The sequence below is a fragment of the Leopardus geoffroyi genome, chromosome A3 (genome assembly GCF_018350155.1).
Source record: "Leopardus geoffroyi isolate Oge1 chromosome A3, O.geoffroyi_Oge1_pat1.0, whole genome shotgun sequence".
Lineage (NCBI taxonomy): Eukaryota > Metazoa > Chordata > Mammalia > Carnivora > Felidae > Leopardus > Leopardus geoffroyi.
The window spans coordinates 90,702,565-90,722,422 of record NC_059336.1 but is presented as its reverse complement, the minus strand read 5'-3'; the positions used below and the strand labels follow the sequence as shown (position 1 = coordinate 90,722,422).

Genomic DNA, 19,858 nt, shown 5'->3' with positions numbered 1-19,858 from the left:
CCAGGCTACCCATACCAGCTCTTGTGTGGTGTGTGTGTGTGTGTGTGTGTGTGTGTGTGTGTGTGTGTAGGTAGGGAAGGCTTTCTGGAGGGGAGCTGTCACTCTACTTGAGTGTTGCAGCATATGCTACAAACTTGAGTGGAGGTGTCTTGATTCAAGAGTAGGGCTAGGGTTGGACAGTGGCCACTGAAGGACTGAAGAAGAGTGCTATTTTAATTTTTTTTTTCCAACGTTTATTTATTTTTGGGACAGGGAGAGACAGAGCATGAACAGGGGAGGGGCAGAGAGAGAGGGAGACACAGAATCGGAAACAGGTTCCAGGCTCTGAGCCATCAGCCCAGAGCCTGACGCGGGGCTCGAACTCACGGACCGCGAGATCGTGACCTGGCTGAAGTCAGACGCTTAACCGACTGTGCCACCCAGGCGCCCCAGAAGAGTGCTATTTTAAAGGAAAAAATCAAAGAATTGCACTATGGAAGGAATCAAAAAAAAAAAAAAATTGCGGGGTGGGACACAGGGAGAACAAGGGTGTTGAGTTGGAGACATGGTTGTCCTTCAGGTACCCGGACTAGGTGAAGCAAGGATGAGGAGAGGGAACTAGTGTCCAGCAGAGCAAAGGCAGCTTCAAGTAACAAGAGGGAAGCAGCAAGGCTGTTAACTCCCTTGATTAATTCAGCAAACATCCCTTTTTTATAGGAGCCCAGCCATGAGCCTTAGGCTCTGGAAACAAACTTAGCTAGTCTTCCTGTTCTATGACCTCTTAGTGGGGTAGTCAGAAACTTGCCTGACTGGGCCAATAACAGATGGAGGAGAAAGCAAGTTCCTGAAGGAAGCTAACAGGCTGTGGCTGAATCTGGGACAAGTGGGAGGGAGCAAGCAGCATAAATTGTGGCCAGAACTCAAGTTGAAACCTAAATCTTACACTGGCCTAAGTCTGACTCCCATGAGTTCAAAGGGGTCATTGTGCCTAGCTGGTGAGGGCTGAAGGCACGGAGCTCCCAGGGATAGAGATGAGGTGGCAGAAGACTTGGGAGGAGGTGTACAGTGAAGGAGGTCTGAACTGGCTGAGAGAGCCTGAGACTGGGGCGGGGGTTAAAGGGACTGGGCATAGCAACCAGTGCACGGTGGACCTGGGCTTCCCTCCACACAGATGAAGCTTGTAGACCATGAGAAAAGCACAATGTGGGGAGGCTGCAGAAAGCAAGAGCCCTCAGGTGTGAGGGGCAGGCGACAAGCAAGAGGGTGGGGACATTGCAGAACAACCACCCTGACAGAATCTCCAAGATTCCCCATGCCTCCCATGTTTCGAGCTGCATGCCTGGAATGCCTGTCCCCCTATGCCCATACTCAGCTGTCTTTTCAAGGTCCAAGTGTCACTTCCTCCAGAAAACCCTCTCTCTGCCAGGACCCAGGGTTTTCCATTCCTTTGCATCAGCCTCTACACCAACATATATCTAGGGATTTAGGATTCATTATATCTATCTCAGGGCTCCCCCCCCCACCCTCCGTCTCTTCCGGGGACTCCATGCCCACTCAAGCAGCCACACTGAGGCTGTTCTCAAAGAGTTTGTCGGTGAAAGGGCATTTTCTTTTCTTTTTTTTAATGTTTATTTTGAGAGACAGAGTGTGCTTGCAAAACAGGAGGAGGGGCAGAGAGAGGTAGAGAGAATGCCAAGCAGGCTCTGGGCTGACAGCGAGGAGCCACAAGTGGGGCTTCATCTCACCGACTATGGGATCATGGCCTGAGCCTAAATCAAGAGTCGGAGGCTAAACCAACTGAGCCACCCCTGAAAGGGCATTTTCAAGGAATGACTCACCAGGGAGAGGTTTGGACTTGTGGGGAAGGATGTAGAAACGTTCCTGGGGACTTTTCAGGTCCTAAGTGGCTGCAGGAGGAGTTGGGGAGTAGCTTGGGGCTTGGCAGGAGCTTGGTGTCAAAAAGGCCCAGTCAGAAGATAAGGCTGACTTAGGGACCAAGCCTCAGGATGAGGCTTTTGACAAGGCATGGTTTGAGGCCAAGGAGCAGTAGAAGGTGCTCAGGACAGGATCTGGGATGGCGGCCCAGTGGCGGCCTCGCCAGGGGCCCAGCAGAACCTTCTTTTTGTCTGTCAGCGGTGGTGGCAGAGGCAGCAGTGGGGAGTCTCCCGAGGTGGCTGATGCAAGCCAGCTGCGGGCTCTGCGCCACACAGACCCTGTGCCCCTCAGGTCACGATCTGCGCCACGGGGTGAGGGGTGGGGGTGCAGAATCAAGCCCAGGGTTCTCTTGGGCTGCGCGACCCAGAATGCGCTCCTTGTCTTCAAAGAGGCGGCCGCAGGGCAGTTCCAGCGCGCAGCCGGCCCACTCCCGGGCGCCCTTGACCTCGCTGTGCTTCCGGTGGTGGGAGGGAGCGGGGGCATCAGTACTCACGGGCAGGGCCCAGCCGGCCATTGCCCCTGCCGCTTCCGTTTCCGCGGTCCACTCTCACCTGGGGGAAGGGAGCACCGAGATTTGCGCCCGCCCTTGGCACAGGAGAGAACAGGTCCCTCTTAGCCCGGGCAGTCTGTCCCCGGCCCGGGGTGGGCGGGAAAGGAGGGAAAAGGTACTTCACTGGTAATGGAGCAGGGGGTCTCGGTGTGCGTGTGTGTGTGTGTGTGTGTGTGTGTCCCGCAGCTCCCCCAGCTCGGCTCGCACGCCCCCAGAGCTCTTTATGAGCCGGCGGAAAGGGCCAGAAAGGGCTCACGGACCCAAGCAAGGCCCTAGAAGAAACGAAACTAAAGTGGAAGTGTCTGAGTCGGTTCATTCAACAACGTTTTCAGAAAGAGAAAACAACCCTTGAAGTGTGTGAGACGGACTGCCGCTCCGCCCCTCGCCCCTCGGCCGCGAGTTTCCTCCCTCAACGCCCACCCCCCTCTCACTAACGGACTTCCCTAAGGGTGGGAAGGGGCGGGCAGGCACCTCTCCAGGACTGGCCCTCATCCATCCACTGCCCTGAGGGGGTTGTTCGGAGGATCCCCAATCACAGGATTCAAAGGAGTGCGTGCAGAGGGAAATTCGGAGACTAAAGGTTGTTTATTGAACAACTAAGATTGTGCCAAGAGAGGCAACGATCTGGGGGATGGAGGGCTGGGTAAAGGAACCCGCTAGATGGGAGGCTGAGATGGGCAATGTGGGTGAGAGGTGCAGTGTCACGGAATGAGAGATAAGGTAGGGACGACGAGGAAAGGGAAATCTGAAAAGAGATGCCGCGCAGAGGTGTGAGAAAGCATCCTTAAAGGAGAATGGAGGCTCCTTCCCCAGGGAGTGAAAGTCGGAATGTGGGGATCTCTACAAGGAGGAGGAGCAGAGGACCCCAAATGTCTGAAAGGACAATAAGGGGAATCCGTGGAGGTGGGAGACATGAAGGGTTGCTGGAGAATGCTGAGAAAGGAAAACTATCAGAAGGGGGGGGGGGGGGTGGAGGGGGGCTGCGGAAAGGTGCCTGTCTGTGGATCACTCTGTAAAGGTCCAGGACAGGAAGGGTTGGGCCTTGGGGGTGGAGGGTATATGGGGGGGTGAAGGCTACAAGACAACTGATGCAGCACCCCCTTCCCATCCAGCCCAGAACCCAAGTTTAATCTCTTAATCTCCCTCATTAATCATTCACCCTCCCCCTACCCTCCCCCCAACATGGGGATCGGGTTTCTCCCCAGCTCAGGTTCCAGAGGCATTGCTGGAGAAGTCCCCTCCTGTGCCCCCCCCCCCTTGTCTGGACTAGTCCCTGGCCACTGGAACAGCCTTAGGGCTCTGCTGTCAGCGGCCTCCTCCCTTTACTAGTCTCGCCTTCTCTTTCATCCCCCAAATGGGGACCTCCCAACCCCGCTGTCATCGAACCCCATTACCTGAGCCTGGTTGCAGTTTGCAGGGGGGGTAGATAGGTGGGAGGGATGGAAAGGGCAAATGCCCTTCAGGAGAGAGGGCACTCCTCACAAACACACTAGTAATTGAAAGCAGAGGAAGAGATGACATAAAAGCTACACAGAGGAGGGTTGTAGTGTCTGTTTGGTGACAGGCATGGGACATGAGCTAGGCAGTTCCTGAAGCTTCCTGGGACCCTCTTTAAAAGCAGATTAAGTCTGGGGCACCTGGGTGGCTCAGTTAAGTGTCAGACTTCAGCTCAGGTCATGATCTCACAGTTTGTGAGTTTGAGCCCCATGTCAGGCTCTGTGCTGACAGCTCAGAGCCTGGAGCCTGCTTTGGATTCTGTGTCTCCCTCTCTCTCTGCCCCTCCCCTTTTCATGTCTGTCTCTCTGTCTCTCAAAAATAAATAAACATAAAAAAAAATAAAAGCAGATTAAGTCAAACCACCAGCATGGTTCAGAGGACTGGGGCCTCCAGCCATGAGGTTCTCTCTTGGCCTCCCTCCGCCTCCTACCATTAACAACCAATTAACAAGATCCTGAGGCATCTCAGTGTTCTGCTGTGGCCTAGCTCTGTTCTTAGACCAATCAGTGGGCCATTGGGCTGTGTTGCTCAGGCTGCCATGAGGGTACTATGCAAGTGTCTGTGTGTGTCTGGGGGATGGGAGGGGTCACTGGAGGGAACTCATTACCAAGAAGACCCTGTGTTTCTCCATCTTTGGGAGGCCAGGTTAGTGCCTCCGACCAGGTGAGGGTTCCTCACCCCCATTATCGTTGGCCCAGGGGCCTTAGGTCTCTCAAGCTCTGTTTAGGGCACCTCAACGGCAGGCTCCACTTGCCCCAGGGAATAGGCACAGAGGATCTTCGCACAAATGGTGGGAGGTGCAGAGGTCTACAGAGAAGGTGACATAATGGACACCCCAGGAGGGACTTCTTGGCACTGTCGGAAGAAACTTGAAGAATCCCATAGAAGCAAGTTCCTCAGGAATGGTGAGCTCCTCAGGAGTGGTGGGGCTTCTCTGCCTCTGGGCTGTGAATCCCCTTGCCTTGTTGGGCCTCCACTGGTGGAGCAACCACTGTTCCAGAGCTGCCTTCTTCCTACAAAGGACAGCTGTAGGGCACTCACTCAGGTGTGAGCCCAGGACTGGAATAGGTGTGGGAGAAAAGAAAGAAAGGACACAAATAAAATAGGAATGAATATCCCAGACCTTAGGGTTTGTCCCTGAGTTGGCAGGGGTTTCTGTCCCAGGATCTGGTTGGGTCCATGAAGTCTGACCTGCAAGTCACTTTTCTATGGGGAGTGACCAGTGGCCCTTTCCATTGCTGCTCTACAGGGTGGTTTCTGGGCTTTGGAGGCTGGGGAACCCCCATTTGAACCACAGGAGCTTAATATGGAGGCAAAGACAGATCGACTGATAGGCCTCTGCGGAGGCCAGTCTTCCCTGGCCAAGACCCCTGGGTGGGGGCAGTAGCAATAGCTCCGGATTTGCTGTCTTCTTTCCCGAGGCCCCGGTCTATTCCACTTCTCCATGTGCTTTGACTTTCTCAGGGCCTCTAAGCCCGGGTCCAGCCAGAGAGCTGGTGGATCCACTCACCTGCTTTTGCTTCCGCATGCATCCCCATTATTCCCGGTTGCAGAAATTCCACCAGGCCAGGTCCTTCCAAGTCTTGAGTTCCCCCAGGCCCCTCGCGCCACTCTAATAACTTCCAGCCGCAGGGACCTCTTCAAGAGGGTTCTGCAGGGGTGGGGCGCGGACGAGGGGGCTAGGTCAGGAGACCAAGATCGTTTTTAGGAGGGATCAGAGATCCTAGAACGGTCAGGTTTGATCTCCCTCCTCGGAATTCTGCAAATCCCATCCGTTGGGGCAAGGGGAAGCAATTTATTGCCGACTAGTTTATGAGCCAGAGCAGCGGCTAGGCGGGGAGTCGATGGTACACAGAATCTGCGGGCCGTCCAGGAAGGGTCCAGTCAGAGCGTGTACCGGGCCATGCCCTGCCGCGCGGGAGCAGCTCGGCGGCCGGGTATGGCAGGTTGTTCCTGGTCTGCTCTCCGCGCCTCCCCACCCTGTTAGAAATACAGCTGCGGGGACATCTACCAGCTCCAGACCCACCGCGGCCCCGGGATGGGGGTTGGGGGCGCAGGAGGAGGGGCACAAGGGGCTTGGGCCCAGCGCGGGGGGCGGGTCCGAAGCTGGGGGCCCAGATCGGGAGCCGCGGTCTGGGGCCCAGGCAGCTGCTGCGCCCAGCGCAGCCGGCGGCGGGACCGCCACAGCCCCGTCGGCCATGAACTCGGGACCAGAGCCCCGGACACCCCGGACATTATTCAGCATCGCCGACATACTAGGCCCGCGCCTGATCCCCCGAGGACCCTCTACGTCCCAGCTTCCAGAGTCGAGTCCTGGTCCCACGTCGCCTCTGTGCGCGCTGGAGGAGCTGACTAGTAAAACTTTCCGCGGATTTGACTGGCACGCTCCGGAGCCCTCTGAAGGTATAGCGCAGGCAAGGTCGCGCACTTTGACTTGGCCTTCTCCCCATCTCTCTCCTTCAGGTCCCGGTCTCGACCCTTCGTTCACAATGGCCCCCACCCTAATCTGCCCTCTGTCCTCAGCCCACGTGCTGGGACTTCCATATCCCAATCCTCACCTACCCTCCGTTAGTTCCCAGGCTCCGCGGCCGCTCCTTGGAGGCCGCCGAGGGGGAGGGCCAATCTGTCGAGAACTGAGTGACCCGTTGGTCCGTTCGCTGTAGGCGGGGCAATCGCGACACCGAAAGGCCGGCGAGATGGAGACAAAAGGCCTGAGCCCGAGGCTGTGAACAGTGAGCTAGGGCATGGGCGGTGCACAAAGTGCTGGGAGGCGAGGCTCGGTCTCTCCCGGTGACCTAGCTCCGCTCCACGCCGTTCTCTTCAGGAAAGGGGACAGGAATAGAAGGTCTTTGGGGCAGCAAGGGTCGGGGATTACGGACTTCGCCTCTCCTTACACTTTGAACCCCCACTACCTCCTTTTGGGCTCGAGGAGGAGGTTCCCGTGTCACTAAAAAAGCGTAAAACAAGAGTGCTCATCATAACCTGAGAGTCTTTAGAAGGGCATGATCAGAGTCGTATTACATTCATCACACAGGGCTGCCGCGGGCTGTCCCTATTATTTTTTTAATGTTTATTTTTTGAGAGAGACAGAGTGTGAGCAGGGGAGGGGCAGAGAGAGAAGGAGACACAGAATCGGAGGCAGGCTCCAGGCTTTGAGCTGTCAGCACAGAGCCTGACACGGGGCTCGAACTCATGGACCATGAGATCATGACCTGAGCTGAAGTCGGATGCTCAACCGCCTTAGCCACCCAGGCGCCCGGCTGTCCTATTTTGACCATGGTCGCCCCGCCTCGGGTGCCGGCCCCAACCTACAAGCCCACTTATCCCGGGGCTCCGGAGGGCTTCAAAGATCCCTCCCCAGATTGCCTGACGCCCTGCCAAGTCTCCTTTGGCCAGTCCCGCCCTCTTCCTACTCCCTCACCTCCTCAAGATGCCCTCAGCCTGCTGCTTCCCATACCCAAGTGGCCCGTTCCACTTTATGCCCCCCACTCCCAATTCGGCCTGAACCCCCGTTTGGTAAGGGACCACGGTTCAGGCTCCTGTCCGCCTTCTCGCTCCGCCTCCCCCACCCCGGCTTGAGCCCCCCCACAGCTTCTCCTTTGAGCGGATGCCTGATTCCTGCAGGCTAAGACTGACCCCCGCCGTATCCCCGCAGGCCGCGCCGCCCAGAGTGCTCTGGGCCCTGGCCAGGCTGGCCGCAGACGGCGAAAGTCACGCACGGCGTTCACTGCGCAGCAGGTGCTGGAGCTGGAGCGACGCTTCGTCTTCCAGAAGTACCTGGCGCCTTCCGAGCGCGACCGGCTGGCGGCGAGGCTCGGCTTGGCCAACGCACAGGTTGTCACGTGGTTCCAGAACCGGCGAGCCAAGCTCAAGCGCGACGTGGAGGAGATGCGCGCCGACGTGGCCTCGTTGCGCACGCTGTCCCCCGAAGTTCAGTGCCGCCTCTCGTTGCCTGACGGCACCCCACGCCCAGTCCCTGGCCGGCCTGACTCCGGGCCCCACCTGTCAGAAGAGGAGATAAAGGTGGACTAATGAAGGCAAAGCCGCCGCCGCCCTGGGCACTGGGATCCCCGACTCCTTGCCTCCGTGCTCCGCGCCCTGTCTGAGTACTAGGGTGGAGGGAGGGTGTGGATCTGGCCTCCTCTGGCGCACAGTCCACTCACTCACTTTTCCCAATTGTTGAGAATAAAATGGAGACTCAGTCGCTCGAAGCCTCAATCTTGGCGCCCCAGAGCAGTAAGAGCAAAATCTGCCGATTGTTGTGCAGATTCCGCGCTTGGTTGAGCGCTTTAAACGCGATGTCTCCTTCAAACCTCATAGCAAGTCTATTCGGTGATATAATTATACCCGTTTCACAAAGCAAGAAGCACTAGGTCAGGATTTGGACCTAGGTATCGTGCCAGCCTTCAGAGCCAGTGCATGTCAGCCGGACGGCACTCTGGACACTTCGAGCTGAGGGGAGGAAGATGGGACACGTAGCTGCGGGCGACCTACCCCTACTGACTGCCTTTAGTCGCTGGACTCCAGCAGGCCTTTGACCCGCCTCCTCCAAGACCTTGCAGCTAACCTCTGGGCTGTTCCAAAGTGACAAAGTTGTGCCTGATCCCACCCTTTCCCCACCCTGAGGTCATTTGTTAATGGGCTTCCGACCATTCTCTCACTTCTGCTGAAAGAACCCCATGCTGAAACACAAGCTAAGTGAAAGCGGTGGGGAGAAGGGGCACAACCCTACTTCTGGGACCTCTGCCCCACACTTGGGCAGGAAATGTTCCCCCCAGGATAGTGGCCTTGGCAGGAGGGTGGGGAGGCTGAGTCTGGCCGCGGAGGTGGAGGCTGGAGTAGCTGCATGGGGACCTTGGCGGGTGGAGTCAATAGCCTACCCCCACCAGTGGACATTTCTGAAATTAATTTATTCCACTGGTAATTAATCACCCTCTGGCAATATGATGAGAAGGTAAGAGGCCTATGCCTATGCAGGGCCATCACTTCAGATCTTCAGAAGACCATGCTTAGGTTCTTTCCTGGCTCCCCTCTCTCCGTGTCTGTCCTTCCTCCCTCCTCAGGCCTTCCATGCTTCTGCCCAGATGCCACAACTCATTCTCAAGAGTGTTCTGAGAATGATCCATCCAGGATTCAAGGGGAGTCAGCTAGGGCCTCGGTTGCAAGTGGAGGTCCCAGGAGAGGATATTTCAGGGAGACTGAACAATGCTGGAAGGCAGAAGGGAACCTGGCACTGTTGGACAATAACTACCGCTTATTGAACATAATTCAAGTGATGTGCATGGATTAATCTTACAGTAATCCCAGAAGATAATGCAATTTTAATTTCATTAAATTTTTTTTTAATATTTATTTTCGAGAGAGGGACAGAGTATGAACAGGGGAGGGGCAGAGAGAGAGGGAGACCCAGAATCTGAAGCAGGATCCAGACTCTGAGCTGTCAGCACAGAGGCCCACGTGGGACTCGTGGGACTTGAACTCACGAGCCATAAGATCCTGACCTGAGCTGGAGTCAGATGCTTAACCAGCTGAGCCACGCAGGTGCCCCAGATTTTAATTTCACTTTAAGTGTAAGGAGACTGAATCACAGAAGCCCAAGAAGATGTAGTAATGTCATGGAGCTTGTAAGTGGTAGGGCTGGCACTAACCTGCTTGTTTGTCTGACTCAGGGGCTCATGTTTTGACCACTGCATGTTCTGTCCCCATAACTGTGACTGGGCCTAACTGAAAGAAGAAAATGGTTTACAAAGAAAGCAGGGGAGAAAGGGCCAAAGGTAGCATTTTGGGGATTCTACTATAGATAAAGCATAGTCCTTGAAGGTTTTAGAGAGGAGAGACGTGACAGCAATGTTAGAGCAGGCTAATCTGGCTGCAAGTGTAGGGTGGACCAGTAACTGGCAGGGACCTGAAGAAGGAGCGTATCTCTGGCCACTGCAGAAGGTAAGAGCTGAGAGAATTCGGGGCCAGACGTGGTGGTGGCGGGGGGAGCTGTAATGAAAAAGGAATCTGTTTGATTATCCCAATGACCGAAGATTGCATGAATCTGTGACAGCCTCACAAACCTGGGTAACTGGAAGAAAAATGGCATCATGGGCAGAAATAATGACTACTGGTGGGGCGCCTGGGTGGCGCAGTCGGTTGAGCGTCCGACTTCAGCCAGGTCGCGATCTCGCGGTCCGTGAGTTCGAGCCCCGCGTCAGGCTCTGGGCTGATGGCTCAGAGCCTGGAGCCTGTTTCCGATTCTGTGTCTCCCTCTCTCTCTGCCCCTCCCCCGTTCATGCTCTGTCTCTCTCTGTCCCAAAAATAAATAAACGTTGAAAAAAAATTTTTTTAAAGAAATAATGACTACTGGTGTGGAGCTAAGAACTTGTCAGCCATTACGTACACAAAGTGTTCTTTGCACCTGTGTTGCCCTTTCAATACACATGTGCAACACACACACATAACTTCCCTGGTTCCTGTTCAGGGCCTTCATCCCCTTCCTAAGGCTGCCTCTTTGGAGACTTTAGAGTGACCAACTCATTCCCATTTGCCCAGGAATTTCCCAGTTTTAACACTGAAAGTCCCACACTCCAGGAAATCCTTCAGTCCCAGGAAAACCGGGATGGTTGGTCACTGTGCTTTCCAACCCCAGGGACTCAGAACTCAGACTGCTGTGTTGGAACCCTACCAGTTAGCAGGGTGAGTGTGGGGCAAAATGGGGATAAGGTGTCAGGAGTCCTGTGGCTCTCAGAGAAGGTTCAAGTCCAGGATAGGTCAAGAGATACTGGGGAGGGGATATTTCTTCGAGAGGCTGGAAGAGCAAGGAGCCAAATCAGCCTGAAAGCAGATACCACACAGCAATTGTGGCTGCCCATTCTTTGAGGAACCCTAGAGGAATCCCCAAAGCAGAGAAGTACCCCTCTGCTGCCCTGAACAAAGCCAGATGAGCAGGCCTCTTATGAAGTCACCATAATAGAATCCCCTTTCAAGCAAACACAACCACTTCTCCCCAACTAGGCACGAGCAAAGAATTCTCAGAGCAAATAATTCTTGTTAGGAAGTATGATTGTGTCAAGTTAATTGGCTGTGAGCCGTGATCCCCCTCCACTTGTGTCCTCTTAAATTCTAGCCCAGTGCTTCCACCTCTCATAATCAAGCTTTGGATGAACAAAACTGAAATCTCTCCCACCAAAATGGCCTCTGGATGGTATCTCCCCCGCCAGGTGCTAGAAGAGTGCTTGGGTTGGGGCACCTGGGTGGCTCAGTTGGTTAAGCGGCCGACTTCGGCTCAGGTCATGATCTCGTGGTCCGTGAGTTCAAGCCCCGCGTCGGGCTCTGTGCTGACAGCTCAGAGCCTGGAGCCTGTTTCAGATTCTGTGTCTCCCTCCTTCTCTGACCCTCCCCTGTTCACGCTCTCTCTCTCTCTCTGTCTCAAAAATAAAAAAATTAAAAAAAAAAAAAAAAGAATAGTGCTTGGGCATTGGGGTCGATCACCTGGAGGGCTTAATGAAATACAAATTGCTGAGCCCTGCTGTTGCACTTTCTGATTGAAAAGGTATAGGGTGGGGCCTGAGAATGTATATTTGCAACAAGTCCCTGCTGGTTCAGGGACTACACTTGGGAGAACCACAGTCCCAGGAACTCTGTATTTTGTGAAATAAGCAGCAGTGTACTCACACTCATCTCTTCCCACTATGGGAATCATGATTATGTAGGACAGTTGCAGATAAAAAATCAGTTTATTTAACACCCTTTATGTACCAGGCACTTTGTAGGTATTTTCTCACACTTTTACTTCCACTCCTCACAAAAGCCCTGTGGGGTAGGGACTGCCCCCATTTTACAGATGAGGGAACTGAGGCAGATGACCCAAGGTGACCCAGCTAGCAATGGCAGACTTCATTCTGATATATTCAAGGAGCCTGCTCAATAAACAAAAAGAATTCGGGAAAGCCCTGTAGAAAGGAGGTGTGTTTCAACACCTCCTATACAGGTGTGAATGTTGTTGAGCAAGACCATAAGGCAGCAAGAATCATGTATCCTGGCAAATGGTTCTCCCAGGCAAGGCATTCTGGAAGGCTTAAAAGTCCCCCACAGATCCATATTTCAATGAGCTGAGAGTCCCAGGCAAGACTAGGGAGGAAGCAGCCAGGGGCTGCCAGGATCGTAGAGAACCAAAAGACCTTGATTCTTACACAAGAAGTAGGGAATTATGGCCTTCTTTGGGGGGCAGTAACTCTTGGTGGGAAAACTGCATAAATTCACATGGGGGAAGGCTCATTCCAATACCCAGTGCTGGAACAGAAAAAGAGCATGGCCAAGGTAGCAGCTCCCTGGGTGCTTGATGATGCCCCATCAGCAGGACAGTCAGCAGTGGGAAGATGTGATGTTATGAACCCTGCCAACTCCAAGCAGGAGCTGGTGAGGGACTTCCCAAATGCAAACCCCAGTGAATCTTCTAGCAGTTGGAGGAGTTGAGACTATTGGGCAAAGGAGAGGTCAGAATGTGCATCAAATGACAGAAAACAAGGCATGAGTGGCTGGGGCTAGAAGAAACAGGGTAAGAGCTGGGCTCAGGAAGATGTGAGCATCTATCAAGGTGAAGGGTGGGACTTAGGCCTCATTCATCATCGTGGCCCTGTTCCTGAGCATAGAGCTCTGGTTGGTGAATGAGTCCCCCGGGGCCAAGAAGCAGAGCAAGCCCCATATGCTCCCTGTGGGGTCTGTTATAGTCTGAAAACCTAACTTTTGTACAGTTCCCTCCTTAGCCTTGGTGGGTTTTATTTTTCCTTACTGCTCCCAGAGGAAGCCATCTGCTTTAAAACCAAAGAAAGGTTGTTTCAGTGGTCATGGGGCTCCTTTCTGTCATCCGGTCTCTGTGGCAAAAGGAATGACAACCAGGGGTGTCTTTAATTATGGTTTTAGAGTACAAGGTCTCAAAATATGCAGTGAACTGTGGGATACACACATGGCCTTGCCCTATGAGGGACAGGTCCTCTGTCATCTGGCCTGAGGTAGATGCTGGGGCCCAAGTCCTAGCACACCAGAGCCCTTTGAGGGGTCCTGGAGAGGGTGCGGTCTTCTAGTCTGAATTTGGGGCAGGGTCCAGTTGGGGTGGCTCAGATGACATGGGGGAAAACGCAAGGGTAGAGACAGAAGGCCAGGAGCTCTTGGAGCAGTGCTTGGAGGGCGACTGACAGACGGGAGGCTTATGGTGCCCGGCTCAGCATGGGAAAATGGTTGCGGGAACCCAGTTGTCAGATGTGGCATCCGGATTCCTCCTCGTTGATTCTGCTGAGAAGGGAAAGGAAGGGGCACCTGTAGATACTCCTTTTCAGTGGACTTCAGTGTTAAGGGACTTCCCAAATGCAAACCCCGGGGAATCTTCTAGCAGTTGGAGGAGTTGAGACTATTGGGCAAAGGAGAGGTCATTCCCGCCCATTCCCGCCCATTCCTGCCCCCACTATCTGTCTGAGGCAGAAGGGAGCAGGGCCCACTGTGGAAATGCCAGCCATTTCTCCTGCTGCCCCCTCAGCATGACAGTGGGCTGGTTCCCTTACCAGGGCGAGGTGCAGAAGGCAAGAGTGGAGCTCCCGGGCTGCGTCAGGCTGGGAGCCGCCTCTCAGAGTCTCCTGGAACACAGCAGCTGCCTCTTCAAAACGCTTTGGTCCCAGAGGGATTACAAAGAGCAAAGCTTAGGTATCAAGGGGGTAAATGAAATTAAAACTGCCCCTTTCTCAAACTCGCCTAGGCCTCTTGTACCACAAAACTGTGACACTGTGGTACTAGGAGCTTTCCTAGAAAATGCAGTGTAGACCCAATCCCCACCCCATCCCACCCAAATTCCTCCTTTGCTTCCAATCTCAGACCCATTACCTGCAGTCCCATCAAGGCCTTGCCCAGGCGGAAGAGGCCTCGGGGCCAGCCAGGTTGCAGAGTAAGGGCCACCTGGGCATCAGCCAGGGCCCACATTGGTTGACCCAGCCGTTCATGGCAGAAAGAGCGGTTTCCAAATAACCTGATAAAGACAAAGTGGCCAAAAGTCTGGATCCTCAACACTTTGCCTTGTCCTGACCTCCGAGCACAGAGGCTAAGCCCCTACTCACCGATGATCCCGAGGGTTGAGCTTCAAGGCCTCGGTAAAAAGAAACACAGCCTTGTGGTAGAAACCATTTTGGGCCAAGCTGGTACCCAGCTCTGGGGAGGAGAGAAGGCAGGAAAGTTCAGATGGGGCTAACCCAGAGAGGGGAGGGTGAGGAGGAAAAGAAGGAGAGAGATAATCTCACTTGCCAGCTCCTGGCTCTGCTGTAAGGCAGCTGCCGGTAGTCCTGGAGATGCCTAAGGATGGGGAGCAAAGTCAAGTGGGACTTGAGACCTCAGCCTCCCCAAATCTCTCCTTTGTTCAAACAATAAATATTGCAGTCAGCACCACCCAATTTATGTAATTTTTATGACAGTTCTGCAAGATGGTATCAGCCCTACCTTCCTGCAGAGGAAACTAGGGTCAGGGTGTCGGTGATGGAACTGGACCCCAGGTCTCTTGATTCTAGAGCCAGAGAAGTCCTTCTACTGGTCACCTCACCTCTGCCTTAGGGGTCTGCCTGGGCCTTTCTTCTATTGGAGAGCTCCCTTCCTCCTGGCCCATCTTCTCTTGGGGGCCCAGACTTTTGCCTCGGGGCTCCTGGCTCAGTCCCTTGTCTCTGCGGGCACTGGGGGGCCAATCCCCAACCTTGCGCAAAGCCAGAGACACGAAAGTGCTAGATAGATCCAGTAAGTCCTGTGAGCAGAAAGGAGAGTTAGGAGGGGATGGGGATGAAGTATGTCCTGGAGTAGGTGGAGGGATAGGTGGGAGTGGGCAGAGACCAAGAAGGGAAGGAAGGGGGCTCTCACCTCTTCCTCACCACACTGTCCCTGAGCAGGGTTCCCGGGGCTAGATGGAGGGCTCCCATCTCTATCTGGGGTGGCCTTGAGCTGGAGGGAAGGCAGACAGGGATCACCCTGAGCTGCCTTTTCAGCTCCCACCCTCCTAGCACTGAGTGCTCCTCATACCTGCCTATAGACACTCACCTTGGGCTCCCCACCCTCCTGCTCCAAGCGTTCCTGTCGCCTGCGATCCTTTTGACGCTGCAATGATAATGACCATGATGCTGATGATGTATTATTTGAAAATTCTATGTTTTTTTTAATTTTTAAAATTTCTATTTTATTTTTGAGAGAGAGAGAGAGAGACAGAGCATGAGCAGGGAAGGGGCAGAGAGAGAGGGAGACACAGAATCCAAAGCAGGCTCCAGGCTCTGAGCTGTCAGCACAGAGCTGGATGCGGGGCTTGAACTCATGAAGCGTGAGATCATGACCTGAGCTGAAGTCAGACGCTTAACCCACTGAGCCACCCAGGTACCCCTGAACCTTCTATGTAAATACACACACACACACACGCACGCACGCATGCACGCAATTTGTATCTTGAAACCAATTCTTCACGTGTACAAGAGGTTATATGACATGTACTGGGTTAAGAGCTTTGCATACACTCTCATCTAATCCCTACGACTCCAGGAGGTAGGTTTTGTGTCATCCTCATTTTACAAGTGAGCAAGCAGACACGAGAGTCACCAGGCAGAGGTCTCACAGTAAGAAAGAGGCAGATTCCAACCCAGCCGGTACAGTGTGACTCCAGAACCACCACATCATAGGGCTTCCACGAGACCTTCCACCTCTGGGCTCTGAGCTCCTTGGCCCCCCTCTGGCAAGAGGGTCTACTACAGACCACCTTGGGTTCTTTCCTGTTCTCACAAAGCTTCCCTCTTTCCCTCTTCCAAATCCCTCCAGGTTCCCACTCCTTCTGCCTTCCAGCCACCTTCTTCTTGAGTCGTTTCTTCTCTGCTTTCTGTTTCAGGCGCTCCTCCTCAGCCACCAGCTCCTCAGCCAGGTGGTTGGCTTCCTGGAGAAGGAAAGGCAGGTGACGGGAAAAGAGAAAGAGAACAAGAAAACCAAAGGGAGGCCAGCAGGATGGAAGGACCTTGAAAGGTCCAGATTAGGGGAAAATACACATATGGGAATATGGCAGTTGGAGGAGCCCTGGGGGAGGTGAAGCCCCTTGTTGACCGTCTCACCTCTTCAGTCAGCAGGAGCTTCTGGGGTATGGCCACCTCAAGTAGGCTGTCTGAGCCACCGGAGGCAGATGCAGAGGCAGAGGGGCTATGAGGGCAGGGCTCACAGGGCTCAAACCCTTGGGGAGGATACAGGAAGGACTTTCGGAGACCACAGTAGGTGCCCAGTCCCTCGGCCCCTTTGTCTCTGTCACTCTGTCCAGGTGTTTTAGCCTCATCACAGAAATGGTCCAGGAGGTCATCTGTCAGGAGGGATAAGGAAAAGGGAAAGAAAAAGGAACATGAGAGAGAGGAGTATCTGAGGGCCAGCCCTCCCCAGGGTACCAGCCTCGATCCCTGGGCCCGGCCCCTGCACGCCCCACCATGGTGCCACAGCTGCAGCCGCCCGCTGCTCCCATCCACATGGATCCGGTGCAGGCCCTGGGGATCACTCTCCACAAGCCGTCGAAGAAAATCCACTATGTCCTGGGAGGGGGAGGGGAGGGAGTCTGGTATTGGGGGGAGCTCTAGGAGAGAACAAGGGGCTTGGCTGGGTTGACCCCTCCACCGTGGCCACCACAAACCAGCCACCCAGCCTGGAGAACCTTATTGGCTGACCTCTCCCCACTCAGCACCTTAAGACACACTGCTCTGGTTTTCCTGGTATCACTACTCTCCTGCTTCCCAAGGGTTCTGTGAGGCCTTTCAGTCCAGCCTTCTCCATCATACAAGATCTCCTCCCCTTGACCTGCCACCACATCAGCCACACTGAGGCCCCAGAAACGGAACCCTCCTACCTGCTCTTCCAGCCATGTCCCTTGTCAAATCCCTGAATATGAGCAACCCCATATAACCTACTCGGGAGCTACCGCATGCCTGAATGAGAGCAGCAGTTCCTGGCTGGCCTCTCCCCTGCACTTCATTTGCTTCCCCTCAAACCAAGCTCTCAGCAGTTACTTCCCTACTCAGCAACTAACTTCCAGTAATTCCCCACTGTCAAGGCCATAGGCAGGACTGAGTCTAGCTCCTCAGCCTGAGATTCGGAGCTTTCTGCAACACTCCCTGGCTGACCTTCCCAATCTTCTCTGTAATTCTCCACTGCTTGGCTGCTTTCATCCCTCTGCTATCAGATCCCTTCCAGGATCTTCCTCCCAACTGTCCCCTGATCCCGGCTGTGAGCTTCTCATCACATTTTGTCTCACCTTCAAGGCCCAGTTCAAATTCCATCTGCCCTCAAAGCCTTCCCAGACCTCTTCATCTCCAATAATCTCTGCCTTCACTCAACGAAGCTATACTCACATGCTCTGTGTTATACAATTTAGAACCTTATTATTCAGTGCTTTTTATTGCTCTCTCAATTGGCAAGAAGCATGGAACTGGAAAGAACACTGTCGTGAAATGAAACTGCTTGCATCTTAGTTCTGGCTCTGCACTGCCCGGTTGTTTGATTGTGAACAAGTCATATAACCTCTCTGAACCTTGGCTTCATCATTCACAAGATGAGAGAAGACTCTTCAAGACCTGGTCCGTTATGTTCTGGGGTTCTTATGAGAATCATTTCCCCAGTTACTGTCAGCTTTAGGGGAGAACAGGAGTCATCTTGTTCCTGTGTGGCCTAATCAGGCCTAAACAGAGCACACCCCTGACTAGGTGGTGGCCCACTGACTGAGAAACTTAGAAGTTACATGAAACTCCAATATGTTAAACTAATGCATAGGAAGGACTTCAGATCACTGAGGTATAGTCAACTTTCTAAGCAGTTTTAGAGCCAGGGTTTCCATCAGAAGATTGTCCTGACTTAACAGCATCTTCATTTATGCTGCTGTGCACTTTTAGCAACACTTACTTTATTTTCAATCTCAATTGCCTGGTGGGTTTGTTTCAACTTCTAACTGGCCCACTCTAGCCATCTTTAAAAACAAAAAAGGATTACCTTGATCTTCTATTTCTCCCCAAAGCACAGTCTCTGCTACTCTCTTAATTCACATTGCTGAACACAATCTAGCAACTCAGTCCTCCATGAATCATCTCCTACCTTCTTGTCCTACCTCAACCTACAGTGGCCAGTGGTCTCCTCTGAAGTTCCTACAACACATCAAGTGTGCTCTCATCTCAGGCTTTTGTACTTGTTACTTCCTCTCCCTGGAATGTTCTTTCCCCAGTGAATGGCTCACCACTTCAGATCTCTTCTTAAACCTTTTCCAGGAGGCCTTCTCTGACCACTTACTTTAAAAAGAGAAGCTCTCAACTCCACTCAGCACCCCCTGTCCTTCTTGCTTTATTTTTCTTTGCACTTTTCATATTTGGCATACTATATTGTTTATTTGTTGATTGGTTGCCTCCACTAGATGCTTCTAATTCATTGAAAAAAAGGAATTTTGTCTGTTTGGTTTACTGCTGTCTTTCCAGTGCCTACAACAGTGCCTGGTATATAGCTGGTGTTCAATATGTGTGCTGAATGAGCAAAAGCAGAAACACTGGTGAGGAGACTATTCTAATAGAGATGCAGTCAGAAGCTGGGTCTGAAGAACTTTTGTGACCCAGTGAGTTTGGACTTCGTCTTGTCAGTGATGGAAGTGGAGTGCTCAAGTGAAACAGCACTGGGGAAGATGAGTCTAGGGGTGGAATGTTTAGTTAGCAGGCCATAGGCGATAGAGAATGAGTTCTTGATCTAAGGCCATGGCAGTGGGAGCAGGAATGGAAACGATGCGCTTGAGTCAAGAGACACTTCCAAAGTGGATTTTAGTGATTTCGTGTGTGAGGTAAAGGAAAGGGAGGATTATGTACAATGATTCTCAGATTTATGTTTTAAGCAACTGGATGTCAGTTCGTGTTGCTAACCAAAATTAAGATTAGAGGAAAAGGAACCAATTTGCAAAGATGATGAGTTCTAGACTTGTTGAGTTTGAGGTTTTGGAGAGCCCCAGGAAGCAACTGGAAACACAGATTCTCAGGGCTCCTAAATTTGATCCTGTCCTTCCCTCAATAACCCTATCACCTACTTGAGGACACCCAAGCCCCTGTGCCAGACAAAGCCTTTCAAGCCTCTCTCTTCCTTCTTTCCCACTGCATTTCTTACGGTTCCAACCAAACCACTCAAGTCTCACTTCGGTGAAGTCCTCTAAACTTTTCCTTGCCTCGGCGTCTTTGCTCACACTCCTCCCTCCGTTCGTAATATCTTATCCTAAGGAACTACCACCCACTTCCCAAATCCTCAACTCAGCAACCGTTGTCAACTCAATCCCGCCCACGTCCAGCACTTATCTAGGCAGCGTGGTTCCCGGGGCCCCACGCCCTCCATCTGCCACGCGCTCCTCCAGGCTCCACGGAGCCCTCAGAGCCCAGGGCATCGCCCGGCACAGGCGGGGCTCAGCACAGCTGGTTGGAAAGAGGCGTGACCAAGATAAACCGGACCAGGAAGAGCTAGGAGTCCCTTTTACCTCTGCGCCGTAGTCTTCAGGACCGAATTCCTTGCAGAGTTTGGGGACAGCAGCGACCTCCAGCGGACAGCCAGACCGCAGAGGACAGTCTATGGTAAAGGAAAGCAACGGCGCGTCACCGTGTTCAGGTTGGATGGGCCGGAGCCCTACGCCCACCGCGTGAAGCCCAAGACCCTACTGAAAACAGACCCAAGTGGGGCTGCCCTACCCTCCTGGACCCTCTCCTGTCTTGTCACACCTGCTTACCTAGCTTTATCCGCCCCACAGTCTTCGGAATCGGCGCCATCTCTCAACAACAGTAACCCGAAAGTGAAAGATGATCTGGTACTTGATACCCGCCGAAGGGCGGAGTAGGACAGAGTAAACTGCCATCTTTGTTACGGGCA

At 53.3% G+C, this 19,858-nt stretch overlaps 2 protein-coding genes across 7 annotated transcripts; one reads left to right on the top strand and one right to left on the bottom strand.

Moving 5' to 3' along the window:
- Positions 1 to 4,254: 4,254 nt before the first annotated feature.
- Positions 4,255 to 8,179, top strand: LBX2 (ladybird homeobox 2). Its single transcript, XM_045446586.1, has 2 exons — positions 4,255 to 6,364; positions 7,617 to 8,179. Exons 1-2 carry the CDS (start codon positions 5,806 to 5,808, stop codon positions 7,991 to 7,993), a joined length of 936 nt encoding a protein of 311 aa, XP_045302542.1. The 5' UTR covers positions 4,255 to 5,805; the 3' UTR covers positions 7,994 to 8,179.
- Positions 8,180 to 11,663: 3,484 nt separating this feature from the next.
- TTC31 (tetratricopeptide repeat domain 31) lies at positions 11,664 to 19,831 on the bottom strand. 6 transcript variants are annotated; one of them, XM_045446567.1, is made up of 13 exons: positions 19,719 to 19,831; positions 19,473 to 19,561; positions 16,416 to 16,518; positions 16,057 to 16,295; positions 15,801 to 15,884; positions 15,011 to 15,067; positions 14,834 to 14,914; positions 14,526 to 14,720; positions 14,230 to 14,281; positions 14,050 to 14,140; positions 13,820 to 13,961; positions 13,504 to 13,605; positions 11,664 to 13,237 (listed from the first exon to the last, which is right to left on the bottom strand). In XM_045446567.1, the coding sequence occupies exons 1-13, from the start codon at positions 19,756 to 19,758 to the stop codon at positions 12,944 to 12,946; spliced, it is 1,569 nt and encodes a 522-aa protein (XP_045302523.1). In that variant the 5' UTR covers positions 19,759 to 19,831; the 3' UTR covers positions 11,664 to 12,943. The 6 variants fall into 6 exon arrangements, with proteins under 6 accessions (XP_045302523.1, XP_045302524.1, XP_045302521.1 ...); XM_045446568.1 differs by having other exon boundaries at positions 11,664 to 13,234; XM_045446565.1 differs by having other exon boundaries at positions 16,057 to 16,518.
- Positions 19,832 to 19,858: the final 27 nt, after the last annotated feature.